The sequence below is a fragment of the Wyeomyia smithii genome, chromosome 2 (genome assembly GCF_029784165.1).
Source record: "Wyeomyia smithii strain HCP4-BCI-WySm-NY-G18 chromosome 2, ASM2978416v1, whole genome shotgun sequence".
NCBI classification, from domain to species: domain Eukaryota; kingdom Metazoa; phylum Arthropoda; class Insecta; order Diptera; family Culicidae; genus Wyeomyia; species Wyeomyia smithii.
The window spans coordinates 164,881,053-164,904,324 of NC_073695.1; the positions used below are offsets into that span (position 1 = coordinate 164,881,053).

The 23,272-nt window shown below is 35.8% G+C and overlaps 1 protein-coding gene across 2 annotated transcripts in view; it reads left to right on the forward strand.

Moving 5' to 3' along the window:
• The window catches only part of LOC129723993 (uncharacterized), a 100,956-nt gene that overhangs the window by 44,768 nt on the left and 32,916 nt on the right, over positions 1–23,272 (forward strand). For both annotated transcript variants that reach the window (XM_055678548.1, XM_055678547.1), the window contains one exon: positions 19,320–19,367. In XM_055678548.1, the coding sequence (XP_055534523.1) occupies positions 19,334–19,367 (34 nt within the window). In that variant the 5' untranslated portion in view covers positions 19,320–19,333. The remainder of the gene's footprint in view (positions 1–19,319; positions 19,368–23,272) is intronic.

A 23,272-nucleotide genomic window follows, 5' to 3' on the forward strand; every position in this document is an offset into this window, starting at 1 on the left:
TTGGACGCCCCTCCCTTTTCTGGAAAGAAGGGGTTCCATACAAATGAAACACAAATTTCTGAACATCTCGAGAACTAATCAACTAAATGGAACCAAATTTGGCTGGTAAATGTTTTTAGTGGTAAAAAATATGTCCATAATGTTTTGACAACCCTCCTTCTTGCTGAAGCACATCTCGAGAACGAACCGAGTAAATGGAACCAAATTTGGCAGGTGAATGTTTTTTTTTTTTGAGTTAACAAATATGTTCCATAATCGACCTCAGGCAACATTTTGGATTGTAAGATGGCAACTTCCGGTTTCTGGAAAACAGCCAAAAATGGCCGATTTCCACCCAATATAATAATATCCGGATCTAGAATGATACACAGGAGCTATAATCGACCACAGATACCATTTTGAATTCTAAGATGGCAACTTCTGGTATTGGGTGTTATTCGATTATTTTCGGCAGTTTCCCAGGAACATGTGCTTCCAGAAGAGAGAGGGGCGTTGAACCATTATAGACTTTTTTGTAACCTCTAAAACATTCAACCAGAATGACGCTCAGAGGCCAGAAATTATTTTAAATACCATTTTGAAATCCAAGATGGCGACTTCCGGTTTGTGAAAAACAGCCCAAAATAACCAAATACCATCTAATATGAGTATCTCTGAAACCAGAATGATGCAATGAGCTAAATATGACCTCAGGCACCATTTTGAATTGCTAAATGGCAACTTCTAGGAAACAGTCGAAAATGACCGAACAATGATTCAATATGGATATTTCCGTAATCGAGATGATGCATAGAAACCAAATATTGACCCTGGACACCATTTTGAATTTAAAGACGACCACTTTTAGTTTCTGGAAAACAACCCGAATAACTAAATATTCCCCAATATGGGTATTTCCGGTGTCAGATTGATGCCAGAAAATCTGACCGAATACCACCCAATATGAATGTATTCAGAATTAAGGCGATGTACAAAAGCCAAGAGTCGAGGATATTGTCATTTCGATAAAACCTATCATTTCAAACGATTTGTTAGTTGACCTTGATCTTATCCTATGGCCGGTTCGTCGTGCATTTGCAGACTTTAAACACATCGCAAGGAATCAATGAATTTGGAAAGTTCAAAAAGTACGATACCACATTTAAATTATGTTAAGGCCACATATATCGATCAAAGCAGGTATAGTTTTAAATAGTCTTTGAATTTCTTTTCTTTCCATAATTCTGAGCCACATATCAAATTGTTATGAAGTTTGTTATTTGTAAGTTCGAGAGATGATTCGTTCGTATGACATTAGTTATGTTTCAATAAGTCATGTAATCTTTGAGATAATAAACTTTCGTCGTTTTATTAACAATTTAGTACATAACTGTTGCATAAGTTCGATTATAATCAAATAAAATGGGAACGTATAAGGCAACCACACTTTGAAACCACGTGTTCAATCATAATTCGTCAGTTATTCCTTAACTAACCCACTCATCTGATAATAATATTGATCAAATCGGTTTTGTAGTTTCTGAGATAATGAAGTTTCGTGATTTTCACATTTCGGTACATTACAGACGAAGTTACAGTTCGATTACAGTAAAATTCAATAGGGTGTTATGAGGCAGCTAGACTTATTAATTGACATTAATTTAGTGGAAATCGGGTCAGCCATCTCTGAGAAAAGTGAGTGAGTTTAAGTAGTCTTCAGAATATGTTTTTTTTCATAGCTGGATTTCAGATTTTTGAACATAACAGGTAAACTAAGAGTCCGATTGCAAAACAAATCAATAGGGTCTTATGGGACAACTAGACCTTCCATTTGACACTAATTTTATGAAAATCGGTCCAGCCATCTCTGAGAAACATGAGTGAGATTAAACAGTCTTCAGAACACGTTTCTTTTCATAACTTTTGAACCACAAGTTTAATCTTTATAAAATCCATAGGTAAGGGTTTTTAAGGTAGCCAGTTCATTTGAAACCAAATTTGTTCAAATAGGTTGTGTGGTTTTCGAGATAATGATGTTTCATGATTTTTACATTTTGATACATACCCTCTAAACTAAAAATGCGATCACAATGAAATTTAATAGGGTTCTATGGGACAACAAGACCTTTCATTTGCAATTAATTTCATGAAAATCGGTCCAGCCATCTCTGAGAAAAGCGAGTGAGAATAAAAATATGCACATACACACACACACACACGCACACACACACACACACACACACACACACACACACATACAGAAAATGCTCAGCTCGTCGTGCTGAGTCGAGTGATATATGCCATTCGGCCCTTTGGAGCACTTTTATACTTTCGGTTTTGCAAGTGATTGCTATACCTTTCTAGGAGAAAGGCAAAAATGTATATCCACTAGGGTGTCCCAAAGAAATCGATGTTGAAAAAGTCAAGGTGCTCAGCCCTAAATTGAAAGATAATGTTATTCAAAGCATTTTTGTAGAACATTTCGACTTTCTAAAAAATTGTTTTCAGGTTTCTCAAACGTGATTAATGAAAAAATGCCTTTTGTAAGCTAAAAACCCACTCTTTTGCACTTTTTTCAATTCTGTTCGATTCCTACATTTTTCCATATATTTTTTTTTATTTTTGTGGGGTTGTTTTTGAATATTTTGCATGGTTTGGTTCAGCATTGCATTTAGTTTTTTGACTCCCAGAGCCCATTAAACATCACAGAAAAATCAATTTACTAATAATTTTTAGATAAAACACAAATAAAAAAAAATTTTGATCAAAAACTAAAATTTTCATTTTAGAGCGGGATTTACGACAAAAATTTACATGGAAAAAGATACTCGATATCTTATCGGGGAGCTGAGATATTGGCATTTTTATATATGATGGAAAACTATGCATTTCAACAAATATGTTTAATAACTGTTTTATTTTGGGAGATAAAAAATAACAATGTTCAGAAAACAAATGTGTTTTAGGATGGCTGATAACTTAGTAGAAGGTTTGAAAATTCGGAAAAATTTGCAAAAAAAGTTAGAACGAAAATTATGATTTTTCGTGCCTTCTAATAGAAAACTCAATGTTGCTCGTAATATGTAAGAGATAGAAACATGATGTCTTCGGTAAAGTTTCTTGTTTTGAGATAACCTAAAACTTTGTCGTGGACACCTTGCGTCTATCTCATTCTGGTTAAAAAGTAAATTTTTTATCTCACTCATAGGTGGATTGATCACCCATCTTTCTACATTCATAGATGCATTTTTGAATATCCTGAAACTTCTCCGAACATATCTTATGGCTATAATCAACATTTGAGTCACGATTCAGGAAGTTATACGCAAATACGGTAAAATAAAACACTGTGCAATGGAGATATTGAGCTTTAGTGACATTTTTAACAAAATGCATAGTTCTCCATCACAAGTATAAACGCCAATATCTCAGTCCCCCGATAAGATATCAAGGATCTTTTTTCATGTAAATTTTCGTCTTGAATCCCGCTTAGCAGTAAAATCTTGATAAAAAAATTGTTTATATATGTTTTGAAGGGTTTTATCTAAAAATTATGAGAAAACAATCACTTTTTTGAGATGTTCAATGGGCTCTGTGAGTCAAATAATTGAATGCGATGCTGAACCAAACCATGCAAAATATTCAAAAACAACCCCACAAAAATAAAAAAATATATGGAAAAATGTAGGAATCGAACAGATTTGGAAATAGTGCAAAGGGTGGATTTGTAGCTCGAAAATGTCATTTTTTCATAAATCACGTTTGGGCAACCTGAAAACGATTTTTTAGAATATCGAAATGTTCTACAAAAATGCTATGAATAACATTATCTTCCAATTTAGGGCTGAGCACCTTGACTTTTTCAACATCGATTTTTTGGGACACCCTAATATTCACTCTTTAGGTTCTAAAATATTGATGTTGTAATCTGTACATATGAAAATGCGGGGACGGGACACGTGGCATGAGGACGCTAGGCATACGGATGTTAGGCATAGTATGCTAGGCATATAGACGCGAGGCATAATAGATGTGAGGCATAATGGATACGAGGCATACTGCCACAAGGCATTACGGACGGGAGGCCGAATGGATGCGAGGCCGAATGAACGCCAGGCCGAATGGACGCGAGGCCGAATGGACGCAAGGCCGAATGACCGCGAGGCCGAATACGATGATGTATGATCCCATAAGATCCAATTATCGTGACTATGTGTTCTGGATTTGCAATATCCATATGGCATCAGAATGTCTATTGGAAAATATGTTGCACGTTTGCTAATTGACAAAAAGGGGTTTTCAATGTACACGCAAAAGTTGGACTGTGCGTAACCACATCAGTATTGCTTCTTCCTAGAGCATTTTTTGTACTGTTTCGGAACCAGTACAACGAATGTGTGATGTTCATAACGCATTTGGTGCTCTAGCGAATGTTCAATGTATTAGGCGGTTCAAAATCAAACCACTTTTGAAGTATCAACCGATGCTAGTATTGGCATGAGGATTCGTACTGGTATTGGTAATATTTTCCAGAATGCTGCTATCGTTAAAGCAGTGCAAGCAGTAATCAATACTGATGATTTTGGTACTAACTAGTTTAACGCAAATATGAACTGATCGATTCACTATCATGAATCCGGTCATTCAAAAATATTATCGAATCAATACCAATTAAAAGACATTGGATGTGTTTAAAACATTTTGCATTTGACGACGAATCTGGTTTTATTCATATGCATTCGGTTCCGCGTTACTGTCACCAGTGTCAGTACAACAAGGCTCGCTATTGACTGTTTCGGTTGCTGACGGTGATTAAGGATGCACGAGCTTTTGATACGTAACGACTCGCGAAAGTAACCAGCGGTTTTTTGAGCGCCCCAAAACTGATCGTTTGCCCAAAACCGAAGTCTACCGAAATACCAAGATTTTGTGTATATTATACATAATCTGATTTCGATCTCTGTAAATGTATTCATTACGCAACTGTTGCGTTATCCTTTTGATACATTTTTTGTGCATAGCCAGAGCATTTAATGTGCGTTTTGAGAGCACACATCGGATGATGTGAGCTTGAACTTTTGCGTGTTTTAATATACAGATTTTTTTTACTCTACGTATGTAGTAGTTCAAATGTAAATATATTGCCATAATATTTTTTATAATATTTTTTATTAAATCATTCGGCGCAGACGCATAATCGAGGATAAGGAAACGAGGCGGCACTAGATTGTTTTCCAATTGACACTCTGAAGCAACATACATGTTATTGAAAGAGTGCTGTGATGATGATGACGATAGTACCGTATTCCGCCTCACTTCCCCTTGGCCTTGTGTCCATTCGGCCTCGCGTCCATTCGGCCTCGCGTCCATTCGGCCTCGCGTCCATTCGGCCTTCTGTACCAATGTCTGCACCAATTCTGCACCAATGTCAACAACCACGGGGGGGGGGGAAAGCTTCGTCTCTTACTCCATGAGAAACACGCTCGGAGACAAATGAGAGTATGTATTAGGGTGGGGAAAAATAATCGGTTTTCCAGAACCAAGTTTTTTTGGTTCCTTTTGGGGCCCCACACAACCCTAAACTAACCGGGAGTCGATTGGTTTTGTCTCCGCTTGGCGCATTGCATTTCAAATTTGTATGAAAATTTATATGGGGAAACCCACTTTTTAGCATTTACCTTTCTAGAAAGCTCAGTAATGCTCTAATAATGCACTGCATTATGTAAAAGTATAGTATTTTAGATGCCGAACAACTTTGCAGAAGACACTGGAGAGCTAGAATGTCCCTAAAAAGAGCTATAGCTGTTCAAAGTTGAGTATGTCGATTTGAATGCAGAAAATCTTGTTTTCTGCCAACATTACCAATGCACCGGTGTCAGTAGGATTCCCATCGGAAGTAACCTGTCGTAACGAGTTTATACGCTCAGCTGGACCAAGCAAACATATTAAGGTCAATATTCTAGGCGTAAATAGAATCTACAACGTGTTTCAGAGGTTACTTCAGATGGAAATCTGACTGACTCCGGTACACTGGCAGTGTTGGCAGAAAAAAGGATTTGCAAGATAAATTTCGACATAATCAACTTTGAACAGCTCTAGTATTTTTTTGGGACACCCTAGCTCTTTAGTGTCTTCGGCCAAGTCAAGTTTGGGTCATTTTGAGCTCTTTAGAATGGAAAATGCAAAAAAGTTTGTTTTTCCATACAAATCTCCATATAAATTTGAAATGCAATGCGCCAAGCGAAGACAAAACCAATCGACTTCCGATAAATTTAGGATTGTTTGGGGCCCCGAATAGAACAAAAAAAAAACTTGGTTCTGGCTTTCTGCTATTAAGTTTCGTTTTTTTCATATAACGATTCCCCACCCTAGTATGTATATTTAAGCTCTCCCTTTTTTCTTTACACCAGTTTTTTTGTTTTGTTTAATGCATGCCCAGTTCTGTTTTAAATGACGTCGAAACAAAAAGCAATCTGCAAGCGCGCTGTACAGTTCTAACTGAACTGTACAACTATTTTGGCAAAAATATAACGGTAAACCATTTCGAAAGCTGAAATCTTTTAGTTTCGACTGTGTATAATTTCCTGCAAACCTAAACAATAATCCGCCAGAAAAGGAGTGGAAGACCGGCCAGAGTAGTGAACAGAAAAGGACTTTTTCCTTCTCATCTGGATCATATAAGATGTATATCAGATGTATATCAGAAAATTTAATTCCATTTCCTCCAAAACACTATACCGATGACGGGTATGTGTTTTTGCAAGCTCAAATATCATCACATTACGTCAAAAAACGCAAACGTTTTTTAATAACCACGCGACTTCATTTGTACCCCAAACACGCAACCCAAGGAATGTACGTCAGTGTCGTCCAATCGAATATTTCTTTGTGATTTTAAGTTTCTTCGGTGCAAAAATAACTGGAGTCAATGAACAAACAAAAGCAAGAGTTGCATTCGAAAAGGCGACGTAAAGGCCATACAACGCTCATAAGAAAGCTTCGTCGAAAGGCTGGTAAAGGACCCTTTTCAAATGTTCAGCTGTTTTCATTCATAATGAATGTATCTTCATGCGAAATAAGTCAATTCTTCTTTAAATTCATCAGCTTTTTTTTACAGTAGTAGGAAAAAATTCCAAATTAGTAGTTGTTACCCGTTATACCTTTCTACATGAAAAAAATGAGTAAAGTTGGAAATTATGGCTTTTTACACGATTTTTGAAGTAGAATACTTCTCTCAGGAAGTTCGGCTACATAGGGATGTGAAATGAAAATCTAAAACAAAAAAAATTAAAAATATGTCCAATTTCAAATGCTAATAAATCGGTTAGCATTCGATGGATTTTCTTCGTTCTTGCAGCAATAGATTGGAAAATCTTCTAAGATTCTTCCCAAAAGAAGATAATTGTAATTTTATTATTCACACTATTGTACTATTGAAAATAGTCAAGCCTTGTCAAAACGAAAAATTCGACCTCTGATTGGTCGTTATATGATTGCTTCCCAAGCACGGTCGACAGAATCATATACCTTGCAATTGAAAACATGCTGTGTGGCCTATATAAGAGCCTGTTTCAGCCGAAGCCGCTCAAAATAGTTCTAGACAGCGACAACAGCACTGCCCATAATCGCATATTTGTAACATTTGCAAAATTGGTTGTTCGAGCAATTCGCACTTTTATATTTTGACCTTAAATGCATTGTTACTAATATATTCTCGCAAATAGACACTTTAACTAAACTCAGTATCATGAAGAAAGCACTACTTCACACTATGTATACATTGAATATTACTTTTGAAGTCAAATTGGTTGACATTTTTGCAATGATACATTTATGCCGTCACTTTCAAGATACTTTTGGAATATATCACATGGAAAAAGAAGTTTTTCATGTATTCAACAAGCATGAGCTGAGCATCAGAAACGGATCACCGGTGGTTGGTTACCGGACCAGAATAACTTCCGAGTTCCAAAGGATGCAGATGTGGATTTGGATGGAAACTTTTTTGACAAAAAAAGTTGAAAAAGTTAAGTAGTGTGACAATTATGCGGTTATTTACGCTATGTGACAAAACAACTTGGTATTTTTTACGACTTTTTTCACACAAACATAAGCATATTTTTCCAGATGTAAAAAGTACATACTATTCTGAGCATTTCCCAATAAAAAGCACGAAATCCATAAAATGTCGAATGTTACAATTATGCGATCACAGGCAGAGCAGTCGTCCTTCCTTAGCAGCAGCACTAGCCCTGTGGTTAGTCACCACGTCTCAGGAGCAGCGCGGTTCTTCTTAGCATGTGTCGCCAGACTGCCATTATTCCCCCCGTGTTGGGGCAACATGAAGATTGCCATTAGGAAATCAAATTTTGAACATCAAAATGCCTTTTTCAAGGCAAATAAACAAGTAATTGAAGGTTAATAATTTTCTGGCATCAACAAAAGCAGACATTCAGGAGAATATTACTGTCGGTAATATTACAGAGATGCGATTGCATTATATCCGATATGAAATTGAACAAATGTTCTTTTGAGGACAAATAAAACACCTAATTTGAAGAGTTAATAGCTTTGGGTACCAGTAGCATATGGTAACAGCCTCAGCGGTAGGTGCAGCCGTATATTACAAAAGTTCACATCAATGGACAACGTAATTCTAATTCCCTAACAAAAAAAAAAAAAAATAAAGGTGCAGCCGTACAGAGAAGGTGCAGAAGTACCTTCCATGAGGCCGATGTTATAAGGAAGTAAATGGAAGCGGCACTGCGAAACAGTTCGGGTGGGCTTAAACGCGCGTCAGTTTTCGTTGTTGATATTATTCCCCACATGAAACGACGCGCTTTCGTACGATAGCGGCGGTATTAGCGGTGTATGCATTTGCCAATACTTGCTCCAGTAAAGCCGTGTCTAGTTTTCAATGTGAAAACACCTTTCTATTGTGTTGGCCTTGCGCATTAGGCCTCTGCCAGGCTAAACGCGAAAAGCGGCGCGAACCGATTCGCCCGGCCGTACGTTAATTAACAGCCGTAAGTGGAGCTGTACATTAACCTACGGCCGGGTGAATAGAATAGAATCCCTAACTACGATGCCGTTCCTGAATGCGAAACCACTATTTTCCTGCTATCGGAGCATCCTTGCCGGTTGAGGGTTTCGGCCTTCCTCCGGTGAAGCTCTGCCTTATTTTGGCAACTACACAAGCATTCTGGATTTTAGCAATCAAAACTTCTGCTGGCTGTCTGATTTTCAGTGTGAAAACAGCCTTTAACTTTGTTATCAGAGTGCCTGACTACGATTTGGTAATATTGTTTGAATTAAATGTTTATAAAATTTTACAACATTCCTCTTTCTCTCATTCAATAAAACAAGTAATACGATGCCTTCGTCATACGCAAGTTCACCATAACTCCCGCTATCGGCGTAACACAAAGATGCAATCAGCGTCATATCCGATTTTTTTTTTCAACAACAAACTCCCCTTTTTAGGACAACCAAACAAATGAATTGAAGATTTAAAATTTTCTCGTTATGAGCTTTAACCAAAAGTTAATTATCCTAATTTGAATTCGCATGTACATATACTCTGACTGTTGAAACTTGTTTGCGCCGCAAAGAGTTTATACTTTTCCTGTTCAGTGAGGTCGTATTTATATGTGCAAACTGAAATTGAGTAGTACTTCAACTTCATTTGCACAGAATTTCCAATACTGCCAATGAGCGGTCAACATTTATTTACTAGGAAAAATGACTGACACGCAAGCAGCCGGGTTAACTCTCTTGTAAAAGTATGCTACTTCAATCTTGCAGTCGTGGCTTTGCACACAACCCTCCTGTGATTTTTTGCAGACACTTGCGGTGTTAACGATAGAGACAACAGAAATTACGTCCTTTGAAATGATGTGATGATCCTGCTTGTGCGTTTGGATTGCATTCGCGTCGCCAGTACACACACTAGCATGCTTCAGTTCCTTCTTTATTCAGAAGACTGCGCTGCCAAAACTGTTGCTCGATTTCAGGCAGAGTTCCCTGTATCCTTGATATGATGTTTTTGCTAACAGTCTATCTACCGACCCGTTACCGTTACTCCCAAGGGAATGGCACGGTAGCTTTCTGGCTTAACGAACATCTATTTCTGTACCATTCATCAGAAAACCATTTTATCTGTCGCCAAAATTTGCTTCACTTCATTTTGGAATAAATTGAATGTACTAACTGTCGCGAAGAACATCAAATAATACACATAACATTGTGGAAATTGCTTAAAATTAACAAAATTGCAAGCAATAATTACAGACAAAATTTTGTTGTTTTGTCCGATTCAAAACAAGAAAAGGGTAAACCGTTCATTTTCGGGTACCAGTGCCAGTGATGTTGGTAACGCGCAGCGATGCCAGATTGGAAGACATGTCTTCGAATTGAAGACATTTATCCTGCGGTGAAGACATCCTTGTTTGTGAAGCCAAATGGAAGGCATTGAAAAATACGTGAAGACATTGGGAAATATATGATACTTCTGAGTGTATTTATAGACTGAAAATCATTGGTTAATACGTCATTTTGTTTACGCCTTTTAATATCTTTGAAAATCAGTATCGAGTAGCATAGCATATTTCTTCAAAATTCACTTACATCGAGTACGAAATGATTTAAGCGAATGTGGAGCAATTTATTCTCTGTACCACCCTTAACAATGTGATGAAAGCATTTCTGAGATGTATAAATTTCGTGACTTACACCGATTTGTAAAATTAAGCGAGATTTGCTAAAAAGCAAATTGTAGTAATAAATTAAAATTGTTATTGTACCGTAAACAATTTGGTAAACAGTAAAGGCCTAGAGTTAAAGTTCCATCACAAGCCATCGAGAAATTCAGTTTCATGTTCTGACACTGAATCAAATCAGACAACAGCTTTTGATTTTTGCATATTTTCGCACAAAGTGTTTTCGCGATACATCCTATTTGACGTTGTCAAGTTCACGTAGATAGTACGTGATAAACCTTGGCATACGTATGATTTTCAGGTAGATGGTATGTTTGTCACATAAATCATGTAAAATAACAGAAAATGAAAAAGTATAATAACTTTCACGTAACAATAACGTGAACAATATTTTGAGTGTACTCATGAAGTCTGGGTCAGACCCGTTCGCATGTGATTGGTACATTATTCGTGGAAATTCGACCTTTAAACTTTTCATCAATTTTCACTATTTAACAATGAGGTGATAATGATAACTGAAGCATCACTAAATTGTCCATTATTTTATCAATCCAACGACATATTGATTATTTTAATCCATCATGTGGTTACATCAGCATTATCGTTTGAAATTTTTCATTCTAACGTTACACCTTGGTTTTTGGTTTACATAGAAAGTATCACGATATAGATATAGTCGTATGTCAAAAAAATCTTTGGGATCTTTCTTAAGGCCAAACTTCAATTGCATTAAGCAGAAATTTTGCACAGAATGTTTTTTCGGGCATGTGAACATTTTGTAAAGGATTTCTTAAAATTTCTAATCTTCACATAAAGGCTACGTCCATGTTAAATTATATTTCAATGTTTCCAAATTATATAGTTGCATAGATTGACTTAAAATTTATGTTATGTTTACTTCACTAGTTGACAGCATAACCAAAATAGCTTGAGCTCAGTAGTTGAAAAGATATCGTAACGAAATGCTCATCGTAATAATTAAAAACAAAAGTGCAACAAATTCCTGAGTAGCGTTCAACCCACCGTTCTCACGGTTACTGCATCACTAACGCTATTCATGGTATTGTGCGTCGGTTCACACCAAGAGCTAATTAAGTACACCGCTGATTATGTAAAAAATCATGATAATTTACAGAGCTGAATATTTAAGATTTGAACTCTTCTCTGTACTCATTTCTGTTGCATTAAGCAGTTTAGCTGCTGTATGTTGTTTGTTTAATTCGTTTTGGATATCACAAATCATTGCAAACAATGGAATGATTCATCGCCTACAACCTTCATTATTTGACGACAATGAATGTGAATTTCATGTTTATTAACCATGTTTTTGACAAAACTGATCCAGTAAAATCATAGAGAGTTGTCTGCTGCATTGCAATCGAAACATTTTACCGTTACTTAAAGTCGAGAAATTAAAGCTAGCTCAATGTTTCTTTGCCATACTAGTAATCACGCTGCTGGTTATTCGAACTATTATATATTTTTCACATACACATTGATTTGACATGACACAAAACTATCATACTATTTTAGCATGCTGCGATATTATACCATGATATATTTTTCAAGCTTAGTAATCAGCCTTTATCAATTTTCTCTTTAACCCTGAAAAGTTGATCATATTTTGATATGCGTGAAAGGGGGACGGGACACGAGGCATATGGACGCTAGGCATATGGATGTTAGGCATAGTATGCTAGGCATACAGACGCGAGGCATAATGGATGTGAGGCATAATGGATACGAGGCATACTGCCACAAGGCATAACGGACGCGAGGCCGAATGGACGCGAGGCCGAATGAACGCCAGGCCGATTGGACGCGAGGCCGAATGGACGCGAGGCCGAATGGACGCGAGGCCGAATGGACGCGAGGCCGAATGGACGCGAGGCCAAATGGACGCAAGGCCGAATGGACGCGAGGCCGATTGCGATGTTGTACGATCGCATGAGATCCAATTATGTAGTTCAGGTGTTATTATATTCCTAAAGAGTTTAAGTTGGGTATAATACCTTTCTTGAAATCATGCGGCGAAGACGCATAATCGAGGGCAAGGAAACGAGGCGGCACTAAGCCGCCGTGGTTTCCGCAGTCCGAGCCGGCCGCCGACCCGCCGTCGGAAGCGGCGGCCTCTCGCACCCAAACGACTGATCTACTGGTTTGCTAGGTCTACTCAAACAGAGTTTTCTTCCCTTAGTTAAGTCCGAACGAGCGGTAGCGAGTAAGGACAGCATTCGCTTGGACAGCGAGTCGGCCGAAGGCCGCGAGTGTATTGCTTTTCAAATGACACTTTGAAGCGAAATACATGTTATCGAATGCTGTGTTGATGATGACGATAATAACACATTCCATATCACTTCCCCTTGGCCTTGTGTCCTTTCGGCCTCGCGTCCATTCGGCCTCGCGTCCATTCGGCCTCGCGTCCATTCGGCCTCGCGTCCATTCGGCCTCGCGTCCATTCGGCCTCGCGTCCATATGCCTCGTGTCCGTATGCCTGCCGTCCATTATGCCTAGCGTACTATGCCTCGCGTCCGTATGCCTCGCGTCTGTATGCTTAACGGGGTGTCATCCGTGAAAGGATGATCATGCGTCAAAATAACTCCCGGCTTTACGGTGTTAACACATCCTTAAATAACAAAAACCAGAATTTAGGTTTTAATAATTCTTAAAGAAAAAACTAGAAAAAACTGACGCACTGTTAAACTAAAAGAGCGCAACGTTGCTAAAAGCGAGGAGTCGAATTGACGCAGACTATCTTTCCAGGGTTAAATATCTCTAATATGCATGAGGTTCTCAGAAGGCGTTGCTGAAGAAATTTGTATAATTTAAACGAAACCCAAACCCAAAATAGATACAAATTTCATATTTTCAAAACAATGTTTTTTTTCTGGTTTTCGTAGTAATGCTGCTTGGATATGCTATTGTATTGGGAATCTTCGTTTTCAGTTTTCATGCATAACTAGAACTACATATTTTTGCTACGCATGGTGTACCTATCACTCAAAATTTATACAGTTGTAAGAAATACATTTTTTTAAAAACGATATTTTATTAGCGTAAGGTGATGCGTAATACGATGTAGCATCATCGCGCAAACGATAGAGATCGGTGTGTGAGGTCCTGGTATACGTGTTGTTTGAAGTATAGTGCTGCTACAAAATCAAATTGAAGTTACATATAGTCAATACGCCAAATAATCGCGCTAAAGGTAAATACAAAAGTTCAATCACTCCTATATCGTTCTAGGAACTGGAGATGTAAAGGTTAGTGACAATCGCAATTCAAGGATAACTTGATCTGTTGCTATTTTTGCGGTTATATTCCAGTGGCATTTAGCATTCACCTTAACCTTTAAAACGATATACGTAAACTGGATCGCAAACAAGGCCAATTATATCAAAAGGCTGCATTAAGCGCAGTGTTTTCTTCAGTACGACAAAGCGTGCGTGGAAGGCATATGGGTATATCACATCGGCTGCTCTGATTTGGTGATGTTTACTTGGAGCACGGTTAGTATAGCTCGAAGCTCGCAGTTCGTGTGTTCAAATTAATCCTTTAATCTTCGACACACGAGCGATTTAGAAGTAACAGAGCCAATTATCATTTTTTATTTTGGGTTATATTTTCGATTACGTGACAAGTCGAGGCAACAGCGAGCAAAGAAACAATAAGAAATAACTTTGCAGTAATATTTTATAGAAAATGTTATTCTCGAGCGAATTGTAGTTAAAATAGAATGTAAATAATTTTCAATAAACAATTTGATTCCATGATTTCTACAATGTCTTTCATAAAAATTATTGTTAAAATGCATAGTTTTCTATCACATGTAAAAATTCCAATATCTCAGCCCCAGATACGATATCAAGGATCTTTTTTCATGTAAATTTTCGTCAGAAATCCCGCTTTGTAATAGAAATTTCAGGTCTTGATCGAATTTTTTTTTTATATGCGCTTTGAAGGGTTTTATCTAAAAACTAGGGGAAAAAATATTTTTTCTGTGATGTTTAATCAAATCAAATAACTGAATGCAATGTTGTACTGAACCATGCAAAATATTCAAAAACAACCCCACAAAAATAAAATAATATGTGGAAAAATTTAGGAATCGAACAAAATTGGAAAAAGTGCAAAACAGTGGGTTTGTAGCCCAAAAAAGTCATTTTTTCATACATTACGTTTGGGCAACCTGAGAACATTTTTTAGAAAGTCGAAATGTTCTACAGGAATAACATTATCTTTCAATTTAGGACTGAGCACCTTGACTTTTTCAATATCGATTTTTTTTGGGACATCCTCTGCAGTAATAGTTTATAGAAAATATTATTGCCGAGTAAATTGTAGTTAAAATAAAATGTGAATAATTTTAGTAAACAATTTGATTCCACGATTTCTATTATTTATATATATATATATATATATATATATATATATATATATATATATATATATATATATATATATATATATATATATATATATATATATATATATATATATATATATATATATATATATATATATATATATATATATATATATATATATATATATATATATATATATATATATATATATATATATATATATATATATATATATATATATATATATAGAGAGAGAGAGAGAGAGAGAGAGAGAGAGAGAGAGAAAGAGAGATTTATATATAGAGAATAAAATAAACATGTTGTATTCTAAACGAAATTAACACAGAAACAAGCGTGAAATAATCAGAAAGATTACTATTTTTTTAATCGCCTTGTAGAAATTTTAAAACAATACAGCTTAAAATAAAAATTTTCGACGCTCACTCTTATCGATATTAAGGATATACACGGTTCCGAAGGTTACCGAAAAACATCCCGATCAAACGTTTATAACAAACGGGTTGGCTCCGTAAAACATCAATTTGTATTGTGCCGTGTCAAATAAATGTTGTGTGAACAAAAAAAAATAGCAAACGGGTAACACAAATATATCTGAATTTGATAGAAATAATATTCTTGATATGCCAATTCTAATATTCTTGATATGCCATAATGATAAAAAGTACAGAATTATATCCAATTCTGTTATCATACACTTGAATGTTCAAAAGTGAGTTTTTTTTACGTAGAACTACGTTTTACTTTAGCATACCACACAGGGATGCAAACTGAAAAACTGGGACGAAATTTGTCCCTTTTCAAATGCTTATAGGTCGGTTGGTTTTCAACCGATTTTCTTCATTCTTGCAGCAATCGATTGGAAAATTATACACGCATCTGCTCAAATGCAGAAAAATGTTGTTTAAATCTAAGAACTATTGCACTATTGAAAATTGTCGATATTGAAATAAAAATAACGTCCTCTGATTGGTCGCTTGCTTGCTGTGTGTGTATGATATGGTATGATGTGTGTATGATATGGTGTGATGTGTGTATGATACGGTATGATGTTTGTATGGTATGATGATATGGTATGATGTGTGTGTGTCTATGATATGGTATGATTTGTGTGTGTGTGTGGGTGCTGTGTATGGTTTTTATCTCGGCACGATCTGCTAACTGCTGAATCCGGTTCACGAAATTCACAACGCTTCATTAGTAGACATTATAACTCATTAACCAAGTAAAAATATTGGTTTTATCAAAGTTTTATAGCGCTCAATACAGCCAAAAAAGCACTATAAAACTTTGATAAAACCAGTTGTGTTACTAGGGTAATGAAACACTCAATGCATTTGTTAATTGTGTACGTAGTTCTACGTCATTTATGCGGTCGTGTCTTGGATACAAGCTCCTACTTTTTTATTTTAATTTATAATAAAATTTGTTATTCAACTGACAAAATATTGTACATTCTAACTAATTCTGATCTTTTTCTGCCAAAAACCTTTCAAAACTTGCCATAATTTATAATAATCAGTGAGTAATTTTGGTAGGAATTTTGATATTTTAACTATTAACGAGACCAACTTTAGAACACAAGTGGATACAGAAAGTTCGTAACAAAATATCATGATTTGTTATATATTTGTTATCCTGATATTTTTGACTGATCGGGATGTTTGTACAATAATGTTTAGCCAAACAGAACAGATTGAGCTTATAGTTCAATAACAGGTTTGTATTTTTTTAACTTGATCGTGAAGTTAACATAAATTTCAAGCGATGCTTATCAAAACATGTCACTAGGTTTTTTGATCCCTTGTAGAAATCTTAAAACAATACAATTTAAAATGAAAATTTTTGACGTTTACTCTATTCGATATTTAGGATATACACTGTTTCGAAAGTTACCGATAAAACATGTGTATACAATAGTGTCCAGCCAAACAAAACAGATTGATATTATGGTTTAATAGCAGGTTTGTATTTTTTTAACTTGATCGTGAAGTTAACATAAATTTCAGGCGATGCTTATGAGAACATGTCATTAAACACTTACATTACAAATATATTCGGGAGAGGAACTGCACACTTAAAACTTATTGCCGGGTCTCGGTAATTTGTTGCCGAGAACGGCACCACTGAGTGCTCGGTTGAAAAAATAATGACAGCTGTCACATTTTTTCATCGCGGTTCACCAAATTGAAATTTCGGCACAAATTATCAAAAATCCGAGATTTCAGTTTAGTTGAACCGAAATGAAATAACTAGAAAAACTAATGACAAAATACAGTAGAGGTTTATTTAGGATGTATAATAAATACAGGTTGGTGCCAAATTGACAATCAATTCTACTCGGTTTTCAAGTTGAAGCTTTTTGCCTAAACAACGCTAGCCGAATTGGAATAAACCAAGTTCAATGCATAATAAAAGTCCTTTTTGTTAATTTTAGGTTGTGTAAAGCAAATTTTTACCATAATATAGTTTTCATATATTTGAAGTAATTATCATATTTAATACATGAGGGGCTAGTTGGTCACATACTAGCGAGGCTGGCTGGTCCTATACACATCATCAATAAATTCAAGTAACCAAGTATATGCAATTCCACGTGCGGGACATTTCGTGATGCAAACTAAAACCAAGCGAAAACAGCATGTCCTCTGCTTAGCAAACCCATTCATTTTAAACGATAAACAATTTGGTAAAAGTTATCTCCATTTCATCGTCATTGTTATGAGTGTTTTGTTAGGAATGCATTTTTTCTTAATAAGAACGATTTCACAGAAAGAAAAACTGAAAAAAAGGAAAAGAAGATCATAGAATATAACTAGATAAGGCGTTTACTTCTTAGTCCAAGGATGCTGTTGATGGAGTCGCATATCGACGACATAGAAAGCCGAGACAGTAACTGCAGCATCATTGCTGATTTTTGAAAGATCATCAATATTTAGTTCCACTTCTTCAATCATTTCGCAATCCGAATCTTCTCCACATGTTACAATAGTCAAGCATTCTTATTTACGTTTTGTCACAATTTTTGTATTGATTGGATTGAGAGACACTTAACATTAATGAAATTGCGCTGTCATTCATAAACGAACATGCACGGTAAAACAGAATTAGCGAACATTATGCGTTTTTAACGAGAAAAGAAAATGTCATTTATTTTATCTCAAGCAAAAAAGGGATCGTAGAGCTGTATCGGAAAATAACGACACTTTTTATAGCGAAAAATCTCGCTATAGCGACATTCTCAGCAGTCCCTTCTGTTTTATACTAAAATTCTTCGTTTTATTGCGACATTTCGCTATAACGACCTTCCTCTATAACGGCATACCAAAACTAATACTTGTCATTCTTTATTGCGACAATAGTACAGTCGAATCTCTCTATAACGACATTGCTAAATCTATAACGACATTCTCAACGGTACCTTCTGTTTTACATATGCAATAATTCTTCGTATTATTGCGACATTTCGCTATAACAACAGTCCCTTGCGATGTCGTTATAAAGGGATTCGACTGTATCATAAATAGTTCTGAGTTGAACTCTGTAGTTAGGTATGTGACTTTTTTATTTATTTTTGTTTTTTTGAGTTGAAATGTGAAATGTGTCACACTCAAGCTAACTCCCCCCACCCCCATATGTCACAAAATGTCACAATAATCCAAACCCCCTCCCCTTCTAAACGCGTGACATAATACGATTTTTTTCATGCAATTATAAGTTACTCTTTCCATGGTTTAGGATTTCGGAAAGCAAACTATTATGAGTAGTTCATATTTTTTCTAGAAACTTCAAACTTAACGCAAGATTTTCATATAATGAGTTTTTGCAATAATATTCCCTACAAATAGTTATTATAATATTTTGACCAAAAATGACCAACTAGCCCCGCTCTACCCTACCAATAATATAGTAATTTTTTATACGATTTTTTTTTTTTGCTTTAACAACTGCTATTTTCACAGAAAATAGCAAGAGCATATTTGTAGTAGGATTGGTTATGCTTTGTATATTCTGCCTTGTTTCTTTTCAAGGACGTGCGACGTAAAAAAAGTTTTTAACTTGATCTAAGTTTATTTGTATATAGCAATTTACGTTCAAATATTTACGTTCGTATTTTTGCAGTTTTGCCTGAAACAAAAAGCATATACTCATATTTTTCAATGAAAAAAAAGTTTTTCTAAATAACAAATATACTTTGTGCATACAATAATATTTTTTCTATAATTCTTCTTCTTAGATCGCCAATCGAAGATGTATTTTGGATATATTGTGATAATTCAATCATGTAAGTATATACTTATCGCCACTTATTACTAACCTTTCATGTTAATTTCACACTGTTTTTTTGACTGTTGGTGAAAATGTGCTGTTCATCATTCTATTTATACTCTGAACCATGTTTCAATTAAATATTGTTGTTGAAGTCAGGTTAACAATCGTGAACACAGACGGAACACGACGAGTGATCAGACAAGACACTTATTGCTCTTACAGATATAAAAGCATAATTTAACAATTACCTTTCGTCTGCCGGTTCCGGGCTACATATTGCCAATCGACAGAACAAGATCCCATGTCCAACTGGTTGAAATACTCGTACGTTGTCGCACGAGTCGAAGAGAGTGAGCTGGAGATTACTTTCTCCCCGTTGTCATGTTGAAGAGAATTAAGTTGATCGGCGCATCGTCATCGTTCATCAATGGTTGTTTTGACGTCGCAATGTACATTGGCTCCCAAGCATTGAGGAGACCAATTTTACTGATGCTTTTGATCAGACACACCTCATCCCAATCGATCTCGTGTTGTTTACTCACTGTATGTGTTGCTACACTGGATTCACAAGTTTTGTTCATTTCTACTGCTCTTTTATGCTCTTTGAGCCGCACTTTAACTTTTCTTCGTTTTTGCCCGATACATACCGCGTCGCAGTCTTTGCACGGTATTTTATAAATTCTACAGATGGTGTTATAAACAGATACGCAAAGAGTGAGGTCGAAAACTCCAAGTGAACCGTTAAATCGAGGCGCCAAGTGTGCAAATTAAACAAACTCAGGAGTGTTACTTTTCGTACAGAATGTGTGTTGCAATCAGTATAAATGTTGTGAATCAGGTTCAATTATGGTTTGAACGGAAAATGTGTTCGTTATGCTCGTACTATGAGTGATGCATTGAAAATTAAAAAAATGTATAAACAAGCTTTGAGACTCAGTAATATATCCTTACAATGTTTAGGAATTTCATTACACTTTCTAGTGCGTATGAAAAGTCATGTGAAACTAAATGTGGGTGCAAGAATTGTTTGGAATAGAATATTTGCAAATAGATGCCATATTTACTGCTATTCTCTTTGCGTATCTGTTTATAACACAGTTTTTATTTTTCTTATTTTTAATGACTATAATGCAAGTCAAGCTATTTTTATTTCTATTTCAAGCAGTAAATGTGGAGCTGACGATTGAAAAATTTACTAACTGGAGAAATAGTTAATTAGAAATTTACGAAAAATATAGTACAGCAGGTGGGACTCGAACCCACAACTTCTAATCTCCGGTCAGATGCGTTTCCGATTACACCATCGCAGAATGTATAAGTCGGCCTCGCTAAATAGCTATTTTGTATCTATATGTACGAAATGTGATTTGGTGGGCAGTAGAGGGGTGCTACTTTAGGATTCGGAACATGTAGTTTTCTATCTAACTTCTCCTCTCCCATCAGGTGTGCTACTTTTCGCATTATAATGTTTGCCTGTTCTACCATAGTGTTTAGTGGATCTCTTGGTTTTCCGTTTTATACTTACATTCCTCGTACGGACCCGAATTTATCATGTTATGAAGACACGTGAATCGTAGTCTGTGTTGTCCATGATTGTTTTGGCCTTCAGCGCGAAATGCATTTTTCTACGTCAAGGCGAACCGCGGATTGTATCGAGTGATCCTGGTACTGAATGGCACTCTCAATATTGTTCACTACATCGGCTATTGGCGCACTAACGGGTAGTGTTCGACATCGGAACGAAAACGTTGGGTCCGCGTTCCGGTCTGGTCCGGCAAAAAATCGGAACCAGCTCGTTCCGGTCCGATTTGGGTCCGGTCCGATTGGCTTCGTTACGGTTCCGGTCCGGAGTCCGGTCCGAAGCCCGGGAACAAAAGTTGCCAGTTTTTTCGAGAGCGTTATTTTAGTTAAAAATTTATCATGAAGACTTTTATGCGTGTTGGAAAGTGTTTGACTAAATCAGAACAATACAAACTAAATTTTGCAATTTGCTTTTAAATTTTTTTATTATATTTTTTTTTCTAATTGAAAAATTTGGAGTGTAGTAACAAAAAAGGCTGGTTCTACAATTTTCCTAGTTTTGTAACATTTGAACCAGTTGATCGATTTTAAATCCTTTTAGATCAAATTAAAGGTAGTTCTAGTTATAAGAAAATATACCAAAAAAAATAAATCTGCGTGATTTTGCGAGGCATAAATATATAGAATTATTGACACTTTTGGCAGGTTTATACATTTTAACATTGTAGAACAAGTTTTTCTTCTATCTACAAAGATGAAAAAGTTAGATACTTGATTGCATCGAAAATTTTGGTCACCCTAATTTTTGATAATTTTTCAGCAAGTGCTTTATCATATGTAACATTTTTGTAGAAAAAATTTTTCTCTAAAATATTGCCATAGAGCTCTGAACCCAATTTTCCCTCTAAATTTGGTTTCTGGATCATTGTGCACCAGGGTGTCAATCATCGTATGAAGAAATAGTGACCAGTAAATTAAAAAAAAACTATACAAAATGTTCACCTGCCCGAAAAAACACCCTGTGCAAAATTTCAGCTCAATCGAACTCTAAATGGGTGGCGCAAAGCATTTGAAGTTTGGTCATTTTAAAATCCAAATTTTAAAATTTTTTATCTTTTGAAATTGATCGCTAGTCTCTCGAAACAACCTGTAGAATGATATACACTATGACTTACTACGAATACATTATGTTTCATTAGGGTGGTTCATTTTTTCAACATAGGGTGGTTCATAATATTGTGAGTCATATATGAAAAAAAAAATATTGTGAGAACATGAGGAATAAATGAAAAAATCACTTTTCACTGAATACAACCAGGAAAGTTCCTGAAAATGTAATATTTGTTATAACATTGTCTTTGGCAATATATGGCAATATATTCCAAAACAAAATTTTTATTATTATTATTATTATTATTTATTGAATTTCGTCATCCGACTACACGTCTTAATGATATTTGATATTTGGACTGGGAAAAGCCACCTTGAGCAAACTTGTGTCTTCACTCAAAGCGGCATAAAAACCCAGTATCTTTTAGTACAACACAATCACAAGATAAAACTATTAGATTATAACAATACAGAATACTTAACAAGTGAACAAATACAGTTAAAAGACTAAACTAATATCACGTCGGTTATATTCTAAAGCCATCTGCTGAATTGGCTCATGCAGTCCGTAGTTGGTGCGATGTGACCTAACCCGTAGTAGCTGATTGTTCCGTTGCGGTCGGAGTGGGCAATGTAACTGAAGAAGCGACAGAACGGTAGGGCAGTCATAAACGCCCAATAGTATTCTATGGGCGGTGTTTGCTAAAATATCCTTGCGACGTTGTTCGAGCGGCGCTAAGCCAATCAGTAGACACAGTTGTTCATAGGGCGGTCGAGCGTCAGGGTTTCTCCATGGTAGCATACAACAAATTTTCCGAATAAAACATTTTTGTATTCGCTCCAAACGGTTAGTCCAGAACTCATAGTGTGGATTCCAAACTACACAGCTAGCTTCGAGGATAGAGCGTACTAAAGAGCAATAGAGAGCACGTTTTAATTTTTTGAAACACGACTCATATTGAGAAGCTGTTGTAAAATGCTAATTTGGGAAAGTATTGATGATTACAAATATTGTTAAAGCCAAAAAGGTTTGTTTGATCGGTGTGACGTCTTCGGCGTAGTTGTAGATAATAATTTTGTCTTTCAAAAAAAAAACAGTCTTTAAAAATTATTCATTTGTTGAAAATAAAAAAATATTTATTTAAAAAAAGCTAGAAATAATTTAGAAATATTATTTAAAAAAGTTCATTTTTTCAAATCTGATTTTTTTTTTATAAAAACTACAAATAATTTCCTCAACAATGAAGCCGGGGAGATCATAGAGAACATATTTTTTAATTTTAAATT